Source organism: Enhydra lutris, unplaced genomic scaffold (genome assembly GCF_002288905.1).
Source record: "Enhydra lutris kenyoni isolate GAN:26980312 unplaced genomic scaffold, ASM228890v2 scaffoldscaffold33, whole genome shotgun sequence".
NCBI lineage: Eukaryota > Metazoa > Chordata > Mammalia > Carnivora > Mustelidae > Enhydra > Enhydra lutris.
This window is the reverse complement of record NW_019154117.1, coordinates 2022681-2042948: the sequence shown is the minus strand read 5'-3', so window position 1 is coordinate 2042948 and position 20268 is coordinate 2022681. Positions and strand designations below refer to the sequence as shown.

Sequence of the window (20268 nt, the reverse complement as noted above, 5' to 3'; positions counted from 1 at the left end):
ACCCAGCGACATCATTTGTAGAACTTTACTCATGTGTAAGTGCGTGAAATTGTACGTACAAAACATTCATTGCTTCACTGCCTGCATCGTGATGATGTGAACCCCCTTCTCGAATGTTCATCCATAAACGCTTGGCTAAACATTTCGGACACATCCAAACTATGATTCCGAATTTGGCCATTTTTAAATGATTGAAGCTGAGAGTCTCCAGGAAACAGTCACTTCCTTCACATTGTACTGGTTGAAGTAAGGCACAGGGTCACCCCAGATTCGAGGGGAGGGGCTCAGTTCTCTGCATCCATCTCTGGAGACAGGAGAGCAGAGACGAAGATGGAGCAAGTGCTCCACGAGGAGCCATGGGTAGCAGGCCCTACCTCTGGTGCTTCTGCCTTGTTTAAACTTTTTATAACAAGAACATAACCATCTATACCTTGTACAATTACAGAATGATGAAAAACTTTAAATACTTTCTTCCCGGAAGAAAAGACCACGCTTATAAACATGGACCTCCATGTTATGATGCAGACTTGGTCACAAAGCCCCCCCGGACATCTGGACACTCTAACTCCAGGGAGCTGGGACCTCTGTCCTCGGCCCTCTGGGGCGTCCCCTCGCTCAGGTGTGCTGGAGGAAGGGAGGCGCTCGGTGAAACCAGCCACGCCTCTCAGATGGGCCTCCTGAATTCCATCCCTGGCCTCAGCCACAGTCAAGGATGGGTGTGGGATCCCAGCCAGGCCAACAAGTCATAGTCTCAGGGGTCTGGCAGGAACTGCCTGCCCCGTCTACCATCCAGGAGTGACAAGGTCCAACGCAGCTTCTGAGAATCAACAATTAACAGGAAACGCTCCTGATCCACCAAACCTTCAGAGACTACGTTAAGTCTTGGGTTGTGTCTGAAAAGGACAGCAATCTGAATCCAAAACCCCATGTTGGTCCAGCTGATGGATGGAGCCTGGAGGAGGGAGGGCGGCGATGGTGGGGAACAGAAGGATGGAGCCTCTTGTCCCCTTTGGGCGAGGACACTGATTGCCCACATCAGAGCTAGCGTTAGAGAAATGCTGGCAGGTCAAGTTGCGCATTTTGTTTCAAGGTAATTTCGAGGGACAGATGCACCGAGGAAAGGTGGCTCCTGTCTTCAGCAGCAGGATAAATGCACATGCTGGTCCAAGTGAGGATGAGGGCAAACTCTTAGGGAACTGTGCGGCGTTCTCTCCGTGCCAAATGTGCGCCTCCCCATGACCCAGCACCTCCACCGCGAGGGAGATGAGCCATGTGCCCGCCAAACAAATGTGCGAACATACTCACAGTAGCTCTGTTCGTGAGACCCAGCCCTGGAGGGACAACCAGGGATCCATCCATGGCATGATGAATCAATGAACAGCAATAGAGTCCCACGAGGCAGTGGTGACACAGCAATGAGGACAGAAGAGCCACCACCGCAGGCCACAGCTCTCTCCGGCCGTGTCACTCCCGTGGCAACCTCAGACTGAGCCCCAACGTGTGCCTGACCCTCGTCCAGGTTCCAGTAGGACACCAGCCAACAGGGTCCGTGACCAAGGATCCATTCTAGTCAGGAGAGCAGGTGAATCATCGTGAAGAAATGGCCAGTCTGTTGTTCCCTTGCCATTTGGGCTTCACATGCCACGTCCCCACCCGCGCTCCAGCCACACCAAGCTTTTCATGCCTCCCACGGTCTGTGTCCACATATGCGATTTACCCTGCCTGCAAACTCTTCTCCCTCCCATCCCCTCCTCTCCTCCCCTCTCGAACCCTGCCGATCCCTAATAACCCCCCCCACCGAAGATCAGACACTGAGAATCGTGTTCCTGATTCCATGAGCACACAGCCCGTGTTCTGCGCCCATGGAACCCGGCTGTGACCACAGTGCCTCCTCACCATTTGACCACGTCACAGCGCTCGGTGCAGACAATGTAAGAAAGCCTTGTTGTCGGGACTCAAAACCGAGAAAAGTAAAACCTGTCACCCCTCCCTTCTTGTCAGTTCCCTAAGACCACAGCTCACCTCCAAAATGCCCTGTGCCCTGTGCTATGGTCACAAATCTACTGAGGGCTCCAATACTCACTTACACAGCGTCCCCCAGAGGACGCTGTGGGCTCCATCTCTATCCCTGTCCACTTTCCTAATGCCTTGCGCGTAATGGGTACAAAATAAATGTTTGCTGACTGCATTCACCAAGGGCTAACCAAGTTAGAGTTGCTTCCCACATCCCTCCAGTGATCAGAAGCAGATGGCTTACAACACTTCATTCGTTCATGCAGGAATCTTGTGAACCGTAATTTCCTATTAATTTTTTTATTTTACCTATTAGCACCAATCTGTGCTGGTTTGTGGTACGTAATGTATTTGAACATTCTGTTTCTGGACTTCGGACATCGGACCGTGCTGTGGCCTTCCCCCGAGCAGTCTGAGTTACTGCTCGAGGGTGTGCATGGGAAGGTCAGGAGCAGTGACAGAGAAATGGGGGATGCTGATCCCAGCCTCCCAGCATCCCAGCCTTCCCAGAAAGAGGGAAGTAAAAGTACATTATATTTGCAACAGGGAAGTCTGTAATTATCTCCCAAAAAAGTTTAAAAAATGTTTTTTTCAGGGAAAAGAAACATAGACTCTAACCCTACTGCTATAACCTTCAACATCTGCTCTCAGGTTACCCCGGTGCCCATTTCCCCATCTAGAGCAGAATCCTGCAAACACTGCAGGGAACCTGCAGTTGGGGCTACAGGCATATTCCCTAAAAGATCATTAAGTCGACATTTTCACAATTGAATCACACGCTTCAAGTTTCCCAACGATTCCTTATCATTTTAAGATGAATACACACTCCACAATGTGATCCTAAATCTGAACGTTGACTGGCATGTGGCCTCAGAAGCCAAGTATAAAATAATCACACAATTCAACATGTATTCGGTGTTTTACATGCCAAGCACGAGACAACAGTTGCTGGTCTGGCAAATGACAAAGCCCCAAAGAACGTATCTGTGCCTGTTGCTGGAAGGTCAGGCGAGAGCGGACTTCGGACACACACAGCCCTGGGTTACAGACCCACTTCAGGGCTGACCACCTGCGTGCGCCTCAGCAAATCCCTGGACGTTTCTGAGTCCCCGTTTCTCCCTCTGCGGATGGGATGACCGTGAGAAATACACAAGACGGCGTGGGTTTTAAGCAAGCAGGATTATGCCTCGGGTCACCAACACAGGCCCTAGACTCCGTCGTCCAAACACTGACTCTTCATCCACAGCACGTTTCTGTGATAAGCATCTCCAGTCAGCTTTTCCTAAAACTTGCACCAACGGGCACATCCACTCTCAGGCTGTGAGGGCGTCTTTCCCCTCCGTCCTTGCCAACTCGGCAGGATGCCGTGGCGGGTGACTGATTTTCATTTTGTTATTTATCTGAATATCATTATTTTTACAATGAACTTTACCGCCTCAGAAATAAGATTTTACTGACAGTTCAATGCCGCGTCTCTTTCATCTGATCCAGGGCAACGACGAGGGCCACAGTAAGAACAGGGACCCTTCCCCCCGTGCCCCTGTCACGTGGGCCACCTTCCTCCCTCTGCATCCAGACAACCGCTGCTCGCACTCGGACCTCACATCCTCACCAAGTTGCTTACCCCTGGCTCGTTTTATTTAGCATGACTGCACTTTTTTGTGATGATGTTTTATTGATATATAATTCATGTGCCATCAGAATTCATCCTTTTGAACTGTTCAATCTTGTCATTTTCAGGAGATTCACAAGACGGTCCAACCACCATGACTATTTCATTCTGGAACACCATCACCACCCTAAAAAGAAGCCTGGATAGGGCCCATCGGCAGTCATCCCCACCCCCAGCTCCTGCCAACCCCCAACCCACTTCCTGTCTCTGTGGAGTTGGTGGTTCTGGACATCGTAAGCGGAATCACACGGTACATGCATGCCTTTTTGGGTCTGGCCTCCTCACTCGTCACAATGTTGCAAGGTCTGCCGTGCTGTAGCAGGTGTCAGCATTTAACTTCTTTTTATAGCTGAATACTAATCCATTATATGGACAGACCACATTCTGCGTCTCTGTCCCAGCTGGTGGACACCTGAGTTCTTTCCAGGTTGGGCAGTACGAGCGAGGCTGCCAGGGACATCCACGGAGGGGTCTTAGTGTGAACATATGTTCTCAGTTGTCTCGGGCGCCCCCCCCACCCCGCGAATGGAATCATGGGTCACGTGGTAGCTCTGTTTACCCTTTTCAGGAGCAGCTGCAGTGTTCTACATCCCTGTCACTGGTGGAGGAGTGCCAATTACCGACGCCCCTATCATTGCCTGTCATTTTTATTTTAGCTGACCCAGTGGGCGTGAGGTGGGACGTCGCAGTGGTTTCAATTTGCAATTCCCCGATGACGCTGAGCACCTTTCACAGGTTCATGGACCATCTGTACATCTTTTTCAGAGAGATGTCTGTTCCAGTCCTTTGCTTATTTTTCAATTGCGTTATTTTTGTTTTTACTGTTGAGGTGAAATAGTTCTTTATGTAATCTGGGTGCCCGTTACTCATCAGACACACGACTTGCAAATATTTTCTCCCATTCTGAGGTTGCCTTTTTACCTTCTTGGTGGTGTCCTTGGAGGCACAAAAGTTTTTCATCTTGATGAAGTTCAATGTATCTATTTTTGTTGTTGTTGTCTATGCTTTTGGGGTCATATTTAAGAAACCATTGCCTAATTGAAAGTCACAAATATTTACCCTTGTGTGTTTTCTATGAGTTTTAAGGTTTTAGCTCTTACAATTAGGCCTTTGATCCATTTGGAGCTCACTTTTTTATATGATGTGAGAAAGTTTCCAACTTCATTCTTTTCCATGTACACATCTAATTGTCCCACACACCCCATCTACTAAAAAGACAGTTCTCCGTTGCATGGCCTTGGCATGCTTGTCAAACATCAATTGATCAAAAATGTATGAGCTTACTTCTGGTCTCAGTTTTGTCTCATTGATCTAGGTGTCTATACTTAGGCCAGTAACATATTTCTTTAAATCAGAAAATATGAGTTCTCTAACTTTGTTCTTCTTCATCAAGTAGGTTTTGTACATTTGGGGCATTGATGAATTTTATAACTTATCTGATTTGTGGCTTAATTAAGTCTCTATTTGATTAGTTTATTTGTTTCATCTCTGACTTCTTCACCAGAACATAAGCTGTAGGACAACAGAGACGACATCTCTTTTTTAATTCCCATATGTGCCTCAGGACCTCTACAGGGCCTGACATATAATATCAACTCAGTGCAATCTGTTGACTAAATGAATGAATGATTAAATACTCAATTTTTATAACGATAAATAGGAACAAGGTAAATACTCAAAACTAGGACAATGTTTAAGTAAGTTGTAAAAATCAATGGGACAGAATGTCATGCAACTATTAAAAGCCATGCCTTCCAATGATATTTAATGATTTGGAGAATCACTGAGCCTGACCTCAATTTTGCATAAATGAAAATAAAGGACAGGGAAAAGTCATGGGAATTTTAATAGAAGTCATCATGGGAGACTGGGATTACAGTTGATTTTAACTTCTTCTTTTGCTTTTCTCTATTTTCAACAATTAGCATGTGTCGCTCCCATAAAAGAAAGCTAAGTACGGGTAACCAGAAGCATCCATGGGCATCCAGCTGTGCATGGACGTCTGGATTGGCAGTCAGAACAATTCCCCTGCTGGGATTTTGCTGCTCATGAGGCCGACCCCTAGTGCCTTGAATAGTTTCAGAGTCCATCATGGAATCAGGGTCGAGGCCATGGGGTATCGAATCGGTGTCAACAAGTCTCTGCCCTGGTCCCATCCATGACGTGGTGACGCATCACTCAGCAACCTGAAAGGACCCAAGGCCAGGGCGAACTGTGAACTTCACCTCTTCCAAATCCCCAGTGGAGCCAGCGCGTCTGGGCACGTGGAGGCACTACCGTCCACCCAATCAGAGTTCAAATGTCATCAACCAACAGAGAGCGTGGCAACTTCAGATTCAAGGGAAATTCTGTCCACCATCGCTATTGAATAATCAGGGTTCCAGAGTGACTCAATTTTGGGACACTTATTTGTTTGACTATTTATATATATTTGAGAAGAGGCTAACTCTAGATTTTACTAATTTGCCCAATCTACTTTACATAAGGTTATAGATCATTAAAGGTATATACTTAGAAAATTTCCTACAAAAGTAACCTTCAATTTGCTGAAAAGTTACTATTCACACTAAAGGAATGGCCCTACCTAACAGCCCCAATTTGACCATTATTGTTAAGTATTTTTTTCATTTAACAGGTCAGGGACATAAACTAATCAATGGTAGCAGAGGTCAGGATACCGGTCCCCACCGTTGACTGGCTGGGGACTGAGGGAGCCCAGCAGGGCCTGGGAATACAGTCAGGTGTCTGCGTGGGTGTCACATACGTGTTTATGTGCTCACCGAGCTGAACTCTTAAGGTTGCATGGTTTACTACACACGGACCAAAAAAAAAAAAGAAAAAAAAAAGATCATTGCTTTTAAGAGAGCCGTTGAAGTTATTTTACAAAAATAACGCTCATCTTTTTCTGAAAAATAATGTGCGTTCATTCTACAAAACTTTGGAAAATACTAACAGCATCAAAAAATAAAAATCGTTTCTCATCTACTCTGCAGAACAACTTGGCATGATGATAGATGCTGCTCAGAGCCCCGCGACAGCTCAGCTCTGCTCGCTGGGTTCCAGGGTGGCCGGCAAGCTCTCTACCAACGCCGGTCGGCTTGGACCCCAAGGCTCTGGCTGCAGCCACACAGACCCGCCCACCCCGACCATGTCTGGGGCCACCGTGCAGGCCGCTTCCTCCCAAAGGCTGCCCGGCAGCTCCAGGCTACTCCCCAGTCACTCACTCCCCTCCAAGAGAAGCCCGGGCCGGCTGCTGCTGTGGCCCAAGGACCATCTGCAAAGGCTGTGAAGCTGAGAGCCCGAGGCAGGGGCCAGGAAGACCACCGGTCCCCTCTGCCGTCCCCCCAGCTGCATCTCCACACCTGCCCATGGAGCAGGGTCCCCGGCGTCAGGAGGCAGGCTGACTGGTCTCATGACAGGACAGAACTCTCTCTCCAAGGAAGGAGTCACCGACCTCGCTCATGCAAGAAGGCAGAGGTCAGCCCTCACCCCCGGAGCACTGGTGAGCTGAGCCCTGGACTCAAGGACGAGGGCTACGGGGGCCGGACAGCCAGCATTCCTGTGCCACTGGCCAGACCTGCTGCCAGCTGCCCCTCCGCCACCGGGGCTGTGCCCTGCCCCACGTCAGATGAGGGACAAGAGGCTCAGGGGCACCCCAGGGAAGAAAAGGTGAAGAGTTAAGCGAAGCCATTCTCCCACCCAACGGCCAGGGGCACCCGGGACCAGACACATGCTCGTGTGGCGGGCACAGGGCCGTGTGGGCGGGTGCCGCAGGACAACCAGAGTGGACACGTGGGCTGGCCACTAAACCAGGGGCCGGCTGGCCTTCAGCTTGCCCGTCTTCTTTGTGAGGGTTCCTCCCAGAGAGGGAGGAAGCTGGTCACTTGGGTTCAGCCAACCCTGTATCCAAGCTTCCTTCTCTTTCCATCTTTCATCTCACGGAGAAAATTATACTAACACAAGTGCCATCCAGGCTCTCATCAAAGGAGCCAGGAAGCCTTTGTGAGTGCTGGCTGGTGGCGTGTGTCATCCGTCTCACGTATGGCAAGGACGCTGAGTCAGAGGGAGGAAGGGCGACCGGGGCTCGGTTAAAAGGAAACCACTGTGCTCCATTTCATCTGAAAATCACAGCAGTGCAAGAGGCCGCATCTGGTCTTCAAAGTCAAAGGAGGCAAGGGGAGCAGTACTCCAGAAGCACACACCGGTGCTGCCGCGAGAGGTGCATCACAGCGGATGTGCGAAGGACGCAAAGCAGACTGGCCCTTTCTATCCAGGTGTGTCCCCATTTACCCCCATTTACCACAGTCATCCCCACTCGGGACACCGAACTAGCTGCTTGGTCTTAGAAAATGCCATCTGTCCCTTTGAGCATCGCTTTTCCTCACTCCTCCTTCTCCCCAAAACAAGCTGGCCTGGGCCCCAGTCCTGGGCCTCTGTTGGACGGGAACACATGTTGCACCACAGGCCCTTTGCACAGAGCCAGCTGGACTCTCCTCGCCCGGAGGAAGCAGCCATGGGCTGTGCCTGTGCTGCAGAGCCCTGGGGCTGGCCGGGAGCCGTGGCGGGACCTGCGAGACAGCCCCCACCCCATTCCTGCCACGCCGATCTCAGTCTTCTCTCTTCATCGCTGTCCACCTCACCGGGTTTATCCATCTCATCGATTTCTTCCAATTGATTTTCTGTTTTTCATTTCATTGATTTCTGCCTTTACCTTTGTGATTTCCTTCCTGCTGCTTTCTTGCCGTATACTTTCTTCTTCTTTTTTGGCGTCTTGAGAAACACACTTGGGTTGTTGATGGGAGAAATGTTCTCTTCCCGTGCAAGCATCTGGTGCCGCGCACGTCCCTCCCCTCTCTGCTTCAGCACACCCCGCGTACTTCGATATGTGGTGCCTTCATGTTCATTTAGTTCTGGGTATTTTTAAATTTCCTTTGAAATGTCTCCTTTGTCCTCTGTTATTTATAGGCATGATGCCTAATTTCCAAGTGTTTGGAGATTTTCCCGTTGTCTTCCTTCATGAATTTCTAATTTGAATCCATGCTGGATCTCGGTCATTTTGTTCAGGGTCGTTCTCCGGCTCCAGCTATGGTCTGTCTCGGCGGTGGCAGCATGGACACCTGATAACACGCTTCCTCTGGCGGGCTTCACTGAGCACTCTATGCGTGGCCTCTGGCTCCCGCGTTTGAGCGTCTCTCGGTCCTGTATCCCCTGCTGATTCTCTGCGCGGAGCCCGGCAGCGGCTCCGGGCGGGCTGTTGGAGGCTCCCGCCGGCACTGTGCTAGTCCCTGTCTCGAAAATGGGCGGGGGTGACACACATCATGGCTTGTGCTCTCCGCTCGCCTGACCACCCCTCATGAAGATCCCTTCTAGTCAACCACGGCAGGACTCTCCCGTCTGTCTTCAATGGCTGCACGTGGCCACAGGGTGTGGACGCATCAGAACTCACTGCCCACCCCACCCCACCCTGTCTGTCACGGGACATTCACTTTGCGGGACAGCTGGCATCATCCCAGGGACCACTGCACCGGCCTTCTCCATTGCAGTTCTGAGCCCTGAGGGCAGAGGCCCATAGGAGTCAGACCAGCGGCCTGTAGCAGGCAGTGGGCATGGAGGGTGGGAGGCAGAGGGGAGTGAGCACTGAGCCTTTCAATAAAAGGAAGTGTGACTCTGAAAATCATGAATAATGCTGCTTGGAGATCACAAGGAACCAGTCGTAAGGAAAGCCCTACCCCCCTTTTTTGGACCTCAGGCGAAGACGAACTCACTCTCTCTTGTGTCACCATATGAACCAAGGCCCAGATTATCCTCAGGACAGGGCAAAACTCTAAAAATAGCTTGAACAGCAATCCCACCAGGTTCCTTCTATGGGCGGAGTCTTACATGAAATCTACAGCTGGGATGTGAGCGGATCAGGGAAGCCAAGAAACAGTGAGGTCCACGGAGGAAGAAATGTTAGAGAAATGGAAGAAGGGACGCATACCCTCGGGGTCCTTGCCCGATGTGGAAGGAGATCCCCCAGCAAACGCCAGCAACCAGCCAAGGGCCAGCAGCGCAAGGGCCCCTCCAGTAGATGGGGAGCTTCCCGACTCCGAGGCACCACAGCCCGAGCCCGACACATGGCGGATGATGTCTCACTTCCTTCTGACCTGGGCCACCCCAGCGGACCATTGTCCCTGTTCCTGGGCAAACGCCAGGCCCGCTCCCACCTCCAGTGGGTTTTCTGTGCTGACTCCCCCTCCTGGAGCATCCGCCAGCCCCTAACTACCCAGACCCGCCAGTCTCCCAGGACTGGCCCCCACCCCTGCGGGAAGCCTCCCTGCCAGCTCCAGGCTTGCTCCGCCCTCCCCAGGTGACCAGCAGCTTGCTGGCACGAACCTGTCTCTGTGTTTCCAATGGAACATCGTCTCCCACTCAATGGGATCGTGTACTCCTTTGGGAAAATAGTCCTGAACCTCCTTGACAACCTGCAGTGCCTTCACAGGGCATTAATGGCACCCTCGAAACATTTCCTGCATCCACTGCCCCCCCCACTGGTCTTTTTCATAAATCTGGTGCTTTCTTTGGAGGAGGGGAGCACCAGGAAGTGTTTGGGAGATTAGCTTTCTGTGTGGAAACGTCCTGGTGAAATCTGGCTCTACAATATTTGACTTCATAATGACCACTCACGGCTCTCATTAAGGCTGATCCTTTCAACGAAAGCTTCCCATAATTAGCTTCAAAGAGAATTCGTGGGTCTGCTAATTGCGCTTCCCATCGACGGGACAGCCTGGGAGGACCCTGGCTGGGCCATGCAGACATGCCTGTTCACAGAAAGAATAATTATCGAGCCATTTTTTTTTTAATAGAAAAGAGTTCAAAATGTGCCTCTTTGGAGTTACATTCTTAATAGCCAAGTGCATGTGAACAGGCCCAAGGTCACCCCCTGACCAGTCCCCTCTGCTCTGTCTGGTTCCCCTCTGGCCCTCGGCTGCCTCTCTCCCTCTGTCTCTGCCACTGTCTGCCCACCTGAGGCTCTGTCCCCAGTGGGTCTTGGGAAGAGCTGACAGACCACCTTCCCCACAGCTCCTGGCCTCATTGTACATGGAACCCACTTAAGGAGTGACGTCCCCCCTGGAGGGCAGGGACCATTTGATTTCTATCGGCTTCTCAGGGGTCCCAGTGGTAGGCACCTGCCAAGGATGGAGGTGACGAATATAAAGGCAAACACACAGAGCCTGGGACCCTCACGGAGAGACCCCCAGCTCACAGAGCTTGATTGGAATGAAGGCCGAGATGGGGAGAATGTGAACGAAGGCCAGAGGTGCATCTGGTCTGGGGGGTCCAGCTGTTTCCTGTGGCCCCAGTGTTGGGGCTCAGGGGACAAGAGACAGGGCCAGACCATGAACGTCTGTGTCTCTTGCCGAGCAGCAGGACAGACTTCTGTCTGCAAAGCCCAGCAGCAGAGACGCTGAGACATGTATGTTACAGAGATAAGTGATTCGCCACATTAACAGAAAAACGTGAAAAATACCTATTTATTTCACTAAATGCTGAAAAAACCCTTGGTAAAATTCAACAACTATTTCAGATTTTTTTTTTTTTTCCAGATTAAACTAGGGTTACAGGAAACATTTCTTAATGTGAGTTCCACCCATCACCGTGCTGGGAGGTGCAGGCTGGGGACTTTGGTGGCAGGCGAAGCCACACGGCCACAGCACGGTTTGTGGGGTTTTGACCTCAACTAAAGATCGGTCCCTGTGTGAGGCCCACCCACCCCGGAGACCGCCCCTGCACTCAGTGCCCCGCCGTGAAGACATGCCGTATCCACCCCATACTGTATATCTTCTATGCTAAAAGCAAATTTTTCTCTTTGTTCTTTGCTCTGGAAACATGCACACCTGGCCATTTCTCTCCACATCATCTGAAACCATCTCACTTCTGAATTAAATAATTCTATATGATTTCATGGGTCCTTGACGATTTCCCTTTAACACGCTGGGTCCTCACCGCACGTCCTCTGAACCCACAAAACATACCGGGTAGCAGCGCTGTGCACTCTGGCCCCCCAGCAGCACGGTCTGAACACCACAGAGCAGGCCCCTCTCTGCCAGCCCAGGATGCTCGGGAAGCAGGAGCTGTCCTGCCGTGACACCCGCCGTGACACCCTGCTGCCCACCCGCTGTGACACCCACTAGGACACCTGCCGCGACACCCATGGTGACACCCGCTTGACACCCGACTGCCCACCTGCCATGTCACCTGCCATGATACCGCCGTGACACCCGCCACCTCCAGAGCCATGCCACCCAGTGAGGCCACGTCCCTGCGCTGAGGCACTGCATCCAGGCGAGGGGCTGCGGGCTTTGCACACCCTTCGGGGCGAGCCTGTTGGCTGGAAAGCCCGCCTCTTCTATGGGTTTGCACGTTCACTGCCCACGTTCTCCATTACCAGGGCTTTGTTTACAAAACGTGTATTGCGCATTCCTCACCAGTAAGACACAATCAAAGATAAGCTTGCACGTTTCAGGATTGAAGTGTGATCAGTAGCTTATCTTCCCCAGAATACTTTTCTCTTAACATGAATATGAAAAAATGAATGAGATAATCAGGTATTTCTGGAAATAGGACATTTAGTATTTTCTAACAAGAAAGAAAATCACCCCTGTCCAAAGTTATCACAAGTTGTCTACCTGTGGAGTGTGTGTGTGTGTGTTTGTGTGCATGTGTGTGTACGCACACGTGCGTGTCTGTGTGTGGTATGTGTGCAGTGTGAGTGTGCTGTACAGGGCACACACATTTAACACACTTGCTATACTGTGTCACATAAAAATAGAGATGATACACTTTCCAGATTAAACTAATAATTTTGTCTATTAATCTCAAAAGAATTTCTCAAACCTTTTAAGCCATTTAGATAATATTTACATGTAAGCCACCCATATTATGAGATTTTAAAAAAAATTCTTACTCCACATCAAGGAACAATTTTGTTCATCCAGAATGAAAACAGAATTCAATCAATCCCACCATGATGACATCTCCCACCGTGATAATGTCTCATGGCTATACTTGAAACAAGTTTGCGATGACCTTTGCTTATGGTGTCATAGGAATACAGCGCTAAAACACGGAACATTTGAAGTATTCTTTTAAATGATTATTATTTATTTATTTATTTGACAGGGAGACAGTGAGAGAGAACACAAGCAAGGGGAGTGGGAGAGGGAGAAGAGGCTTCCCGCTGAGCAGGGAGCCCAACGTGGGACTCGATCCCAGGACCCCAGGATCATGACCTGAGCCAAAGACAGATGCTTAACGACCGAGCCACCCTGGTGCCCCTATTTAAGGTATTTTTAACGACACTGAGGCAAGTGGAAAAAATACCAATTTAGAATAATTTTTAAAGTAAGTGCCGTTTATAAAGGCCATCTATAAAGAGCAATAGAACATCTATAAATAAAATGAATAATTTATACCACCCCAAATATCATCAGATTCACAAATGGGAGATACAAAATAATTCTTAAAGGAATTGTAAAAACAAGGCTTCGTTCCAGAAGAAAAACAGCCCACAGTATCAGGAGGAAAGTCTGCAGCGCTGATTCTTAGAGTGTCCTTCAAAGAGCCCCTAACAGAGACCGCGGTGAGAGCAGACGGCAACCTGCAGACATGCAAAGGGGCCACCACGGTATTTGGCAGCGGGTCACCGTTCCTGTCTGTGTTGAGAGTGACCAGTGAGCACCCCAGCTCACCGCTCCTCACTCGGCTCCCAATTCTTGCCGTGGGCACTGGAGTCAGCCCTGAATGCGGTCATCTCCTTGCCCGTTTCGAGCGTGTGGCATAATGTGCTCTAAGGAGGAGCCCTTCTCCTGGGGACCCTGGGTGAGCAGTGTGCCCCCAGGCAGCCCCACAGTTACTGCCGCCCACCAGGCGGGTCAGAGCTGAACCTCAAGGCCATGCCAGCCTTCAGATGGCCCTCCTACCTTGGCCAGTGGCCTGTCCATGCCTGCCTGTCCTTCCTAAGTGGTTCACTCTGCGGGCCTGTGCGTGGAGCACCCCAACATCACCTTCGGAACCTGTCGAGGACCAGCAGCAATCACCATGGACGCCCAGCAGTAGTCTGCTTGGACTCTGAGGCCAAGGACATTAAGGTGGGCAGAGTGTAATCAACACAATTTCTATCCACCTTCCATGTCCAGATGTGGTTTTGAGATGGAATTGTCCTGAGAATATTCATCGTTTCTTTGCGGCTGTTTTACCAAAAGCGAAAACCAAGGGTCAGACACACCTAGTGCGTAAAGGACAGGCAGGCCTGGGTAGGGAGAGATGGGTAGGGGGTTACGGGACCAGGCTCCCAGTAATCCCTGATGTGGAGAAATGCCAGAGACAAGGGAACATAAGGAGACCCCCTTGTTGGTCTTAAATGTCATAGACAAGACGTTTTCATAATAGCTACAAGCTGACCACTGAAAGTAACAAAAGGAGACCGGTCGCGGGTGTTACCAGTGGTGACCTCAAGAAGACTTAAGTTCCCTAGTCAATTTGCTATGAAAGACCGGCCCTAAAAGCCCACAGTGGCCACCCATTTGGGACCTCCTCTCGAGAGAGAGCTTTTTTCTTTCCTTCCGGTTCTCACCTTCACTTCATAAACTTTCACTTCACTTCACCCTTCTACGTCCACAAGATTCATTCTTGGGCTCCGTGAGATGAGAGCCCTGCACCACAAAGCGCTAAGAGGGTACAAAAGTCCTGCCAGCGAGGCCTCCTGACGCCCATCCAACCCCGGAGTCTGCATCTGGGGGAGCCCAGGGTCCTAGGGGCGTGTCAGCGGCAGACTCCCTGGGGGAACGCGGGACGAGTGAGAGCCACTGAGCTCAGAATTCTGCTGCTCGGGAGTGTCTCGTCTCTGAACTTCATACCCTTCGTTAATGAAGACGACAACCTGCTGTTGGAATACTTTGATGTTTCCTAGGTGAGCAGCCCCCAACCCCAGACTCCCTCACAGTTTCCACTCCCATCTAAGCAGATGGAGTTGAAATATTTTTTAATAAAAATCGTGTAGACGGCATCCTCTGAGTGCCATAGCAGGTATGTCTACGAGGGGGAAATCCTATAATTACACAGCATATGGGTTTTCCAAAAAATAGGAAAACATGGCGGGGGGGTCCTTAATTTAGAAATAAATTTAAATCCAAGACAATCATGAGTTCTTCCCCAAACCCTCAGCCTTCAGATTGACGGCTGCAGGGCAGGCATGTAATAAACATTGCCTTTTTCTCTCTACCAGTGAAAAAAAAGCCAAGATACTGATAAAATTCTTCGAAGATCGGCAAGCAATACCGAGTTAAGAGGTTTTTTCCCGCTTTTGTGATTTTTCCAGAGAGTAAGTCCATGATGTTCAACTCAACACGGGCAACGCAGGAATGTGCCCCAGCAGAGCGCCGTGGGATCATGGGAATCAAGTGTGCACATGGGACATTGTCCTTAGCGTCCGACCCCCATGTCCTTAGTGTGCTTCCAAACTTCTCTGGGGAAGCCTGAGCTGATGTCCCCGCGACCACGGTTCACGGCACTGAGCACTAAGCAGGCACGCTCGGTGCCTCCGGGCACTGCCACCATTTACTGGGGGCACAATCGTGTGATTCCCCCCCAAACGCAGAGGCTCAGGCCAACCCAGCTTCGGCCCACAGGAGCTCTGCTGTCGCCGGGTTCACAACCTCACACCAGCAGGTTGGCCTCGCAGCCCCGACTCGCTCGCTTGGCTCCAAAGCCAACCACAACTGACCTTTGGAACCAGTCGCTCCTCAAAAAGCAACAGCAAAGCCCTAAGCCAAGGGAATGATTTTATTTTTTTAAAGGAAAACTTTAAAGGCATAAGTTTGAGAATTCTCCCTCTGTTTGAAAACTACCTCCTATGTTCAACATGACAGGAATAGAGAGAGAGCTTTGCCAAGGTCTGTCTATTTTAAAGGTAGGCTCTTTTTCTGGTGCTTTTTAATGTTTCTTTTGTTTGTTTGTTTGTTTGTTTCAAAAAGGAGTCCTGCTGGCCCACTGGAAGACATCTACTCCAATGGTTTCGCCTCAACGTTCTCAGGATTTTTTGCTTGATTTTTTTTTCCTTTTTATTTTGGCTCCTGGTTATATAATTTAAAGAAGGGCCACAAGGAGAATATTCACTTTCTTTTATCATAAACTCAAGCAGGCATGCATTTTTCATGCCGATCTCCATCCCTTCTGTAAAGCAAATGGGTCCATTTTCAGAAGGGAAGATGAAGACTCAGAAAGCAGCCTCAAACGGGTGAGAAGCCCCGCTCCTGCACCGGGGACCACATTCCTTAGTCAGGTCTGTTGAGACAGTTAAAGATAACCCACAGCTAACCTCTTCCTCTAATAATTTGGGCTCCCAACTGCCAAGATGCAACATTTCACCTGAGGCTGGGTCTGCTGAATGTCTGAACTGAGTCCATAGCTGATGTGTGGAGGCTAGACGCCCTGGCAGGCTTCTCCGCACGCTTGACGAAACACCGTGGACAGTGTGTGGGTTTCACCGCTTTTTAAACGCATAGCCGTGCTTTGGAGTGACCTGACAAAGAAGAGACTCCCAGCCCTTGCCTCTTTTGGCAGATGTCTGCCTGGCCACAGGGCGCAGGGACAGCTCACGACTATCCATCAGGCAGGAAGACATGAGTGAGAGGCAGGACCGAGGACAGGAGCTGGGTGCTGGCTCTTTAAGCATCCCAAAATATTTGTATAAGGGAGGAATTTTATGGACCACATTGGGCATGATTGTATAATTCTTTGTGTTGGAGGAAAAACCTCCTTTCCAGCCAGCAGCTCCAGACCCCATGCTTTTAGCCTATTTAAAGGGAAAGCTACAGCCCCAGGGAAAAACAGTCCCAAATTCTCTTCTACTGCTGTGAACCAAAAACCCTTAGGTATGGAAGGAATGGCAGACACACCGGAGAAAACCTTGCTGGGTAGGAAACCACTACCAGCTTACATAAAGCAAGGCAGCCTTTGGCCTGCACTGCTAGGAGCTGCGGGAACCGAACCACCCACCCTGCCTCCTGGGGCAGACACAGCAAAAGTAGTGACACCCACTGCGTTTCTCAGGACAGGGATGTGCGTTCCTTCCAAGTGCGTTCACTGTATGGGCCTGATGCCCACTTCCCCGGGACAGGGGCCCATGCCCAGAGGGCCACTGGCCGGACACATGGCACAGCCAGTGGCCAGGGAAGTGGAACCAAGGAGAAAGCAGGCCAGAGTGAGGTCACCCACGGCGAAGCTTCTCTCCGCGGGTGCGCAGCGGGCGCGTTGGCAGAACCCCGGCCCCGCGGCCCCGCGAGCAGGCCAAGAAGGAGCGCGCGCCTCCCAGCCTCCGCGGCGACCCACCCTGCGGCCCGCGCCCGCGCCCGCACCCACCTTGACGACGTAGGTGACTCCGGCCCCCAGCACCTGGTCGCTGGCGTGCGGGGCGCGCGGCGGCGGCTGGTCGCCGGGCCGGCCCTTCCTGGCGGCGCGCATGGCCGGGGCGCCGGGGCCGGGGGGCGCGCTGCCGTCCGGGGCGGCCAGGCTGGGCGCGCTGCAGCTGCCCGAGAGCCGCGCGCCCGCCCGCGCCCTGGCCGCCGAGCGCCCGCGGAGGCCCGAGCTGGAGAGTTTCAGGTGGGACACCTTGTGGAGCAGGTGGCCCAGGCTGCCCGGCCCATCGTCGGGCGCCCGGCGCAGCGCGTCTCCGGACACCAGGTAGGGGGCCGCCGCCGGGGCCGCGCGCGCCGCCGAGACCTTGCCGCCGCCGCTCACCGACAGGTTGTGCAGAAGGTCGTCGACCGATGTCACCGAGTCATTCCTGAAGCGGTTGTACTTGGTGCGTGGAAGCATGCCCCTCCGTGGGCTGGCCGCATCCGCCCGGGCGCTGCAGGGGCGAGCGCGGCGGCCCGGCGGGACGCGGCGGCCGGGACAGCGGGGGACAGCGGCGCCGCCTCCCCGCTAGCGGCCCGCGCCGCCGCGGCCGCGCAGCCCCGGCTCCGCGCTGGGCTGCGGAGGGCGGCACGCTCGCGCCGCTCCAGGCATCGCTTCCGAAGGGGAGCGCCCAGCGGCTAGGGCTGCGCACAGCGAGAGCGTGACTCACTCCAGAGGAGACCCTTCTCAACAAAGGCCCGGGGAGCACTGCAAATCACTTCCTGTAGCGCACACACGCGCACACACACGCGCGCGCACACACACACACACACACACACACGAAAGAAAGAAAGAAAAAGAAAGAAAAAAAAATGCATACACCCACTGACTGCGCACTAGAGCCAATCAATTCTCAAACTGCCTTTTCTACCTTCCCAGAGATTCCCTTCCGACCTTTGGTTGCTCGCCTCCCCATCCCCCGATTCAGCATCTGTGCCAGAGGTCAGTCCGGTCCCTTCGGTCAGTCAGATGAACTTTCTGAAACCCCTTCTTCTCTGCTAAAGCTTCCTGTCCCCCGCTCAGCCCTCCGTGGGGGCCCCTGAATGTCTGACAGCCATGCGTTAAAATGTGACGAAGGCTTTTTAAGAGTAAGATCTTCAGCCGATCCTCATGAATTCTGATTTGGAAAGCACCAGCAATTGGTAAATAGCCAAAAAAGAAAAAAAAAAGAAAAAAAAAAGAAAAAAGAACAGAAAAGAAAAGAATATTTACTCCCAGGTGAACATAAAATACGAATTTCCTGGGTTTTCCTTTTTTCAAGTCAGCAGAGGAGCCATGACAAGTGTCTTTATAGCAATGCAGCTCCTCCAAAAAAAAAAAAAAAAAAAAAGAAGAAGAAGAAAAGAAAAGAAAAAAGAAAGAAAGAAAGGTCTGCACAGAGCTGGTGAGGATGTGTCCCCTGCTAAGGACAACAGCCTTCCTCAGTCAGGGTTGGGTTGAAAACCTGCTTCCAGAAAAGAAGAGGACCTCTCTGAGGAATGGTAGCCGGCTCCAGACATCCATTCCAAAAAGGGGGCTGGGCTTGAAGCTTTATCCCAATTGAATGTGCTCGAGGTCTGGAAAAATGCCTACCAAACGTACAAATACATTTCAATGTCCCTTCTGTTGCTGCCTTGCAACCCTGCATGAAGGAAGGAAAAAAATGCAGCTGCTCTGGTCACACAGAAAATCCGTTTTAGGAGTCAGGCTCGGCTTCGAGGGAGAGGCAAAGGCCTCCTTCCTCTCAGCGAGGACAACGGGGCGTTGGCGGCCCCCAGAAGGTCGGCAGAGACTCAAACCCTCCGAGCCCTTGCACCCGGGGCTCTGCCGATCTCCGCCATGCTTGGAGATAACCCACCGGACACAGAGAAACCACCCTGTGTGAATTGCCACGCAACTCTGTGCAAGCAAATAAATTTATCTCCAGCACCCTGCCTTCTCCCACCCACGACTAGGCGTGTGTCCCCGGAGGCACCAAACCCAGCAGAACTTTATGGCCCAGGTGCCCGGAGGGCAGCTCCTGGCCGGCAGGTGAGGCCGGCTGCCTGGATGCAGGAGCGCAGGGCCGCGGCGGCTCCCCTCCCCGGGCGCAGGCTCTCATTCTCGCCCTTCCCCTTGCTCGCTTAGCAACAGCAAGTGCACACCCCATCCACGATGGTGATGGTGAGCGGAACTCCCCCCAGATCTGAAGCAAAAACGCCCTATCATTCCCAAACCCCGCTCTTCATTAGAAGCAGACAAAAACAGCAAAATGTGAATGAGAGGCTGTTTGTGTGAATGGAAGGGCTAGCAGCGAGCCAGCGATTCTGTGAATGAAGCCGGGCCCTGCGAGCCGGCGCCAGGCAATCCCCTGGCTCCCGCGGCCGCAGCCAATGAGCAGCCGCCCCGATGACTCATTGAAGAAGGCTTGCTCAATAGTGGAAGATTCCATTTCAATCAAAGGCGGGATCTTTATTCCAACGGCAGTGTGGGAAAAAAAAAAAAAAAAAGGCCAGCCTGATTACAAAATGCATGGGGGAAGGCAGGACTGTCATGGACAGCAGAAAAACTAGTTTTTCAAGAAAATTCAAGAACCGTTGTTCAGCTCCCAGTGTGAACAGGACGGCCTCTGTTGGAGGTGAGCTGTGCCCCAAAACTTTCATTCAGCAGTTCATTTACAAGCAAGAAACAACCATGAATGTGCCACTCGGTTCAGCATTTATCATGAATGTACAGGAAACGCACATTCAAACCCTAGGCATCTCGCCCTCGATTCTTTTTGTGAAAGGATCATCGAACACACGTGCACGTCCTGAGTCTCCAAAGAAGGGGAAAAAAATCCAAATCTCCATGGTTAACCCTTTAGCCAACAGGAGATTTTTTATTCCTTTTATTATGATGAGCCAAGTGGAGAGAAATTGGCCATTTTAAAATATCACAGTAATAGAAATGTACTGCATATGAGAAGATCTGTAATCAAAGAGTCTAATTAATATTCCAGGGATGCAGTAGAACGATAAGACCTCACTTTCCGGGAAGACGATGGGGGCGGGGGTGGGGGGACCATGGAGACAGAAACTGCAAGCCGAGCAGGAAACCCACACTCTACCTCCCAGGCCATGCCCGGCGCCCTCCCCCAGGCTGCCCCTGCCTACTCTCAGGCTATAATGGTGTAGAGACCAAAGACA

The 20268-nt window shown here is 51.5% G+C and overlaps 1 protein-coding gene across 1 annotated transcript in view; it reads right to left on the bottom strand.

The window, feature by feature from the left end:
• The window catches only part of LOC111153623 (SHC adaptor protein 3), a 91206-nt gene extending 73664 nt beyond the window's left edge, over positions 1 to 17542 (bottom strand). Inside the window, exon 1 of the mRNA XM_022512766.1 lies at positions 17087 to 17542. Within this exon, the coding sequence (XP_022368474.1) occupies positions 17087 to 17542 (456 nt within the window). The remainder of the gene's footprint in view (positions 1 to 17086) is intronic.
• Positions 17543 to 20268: the final 2726 nt, after the last annotated feature.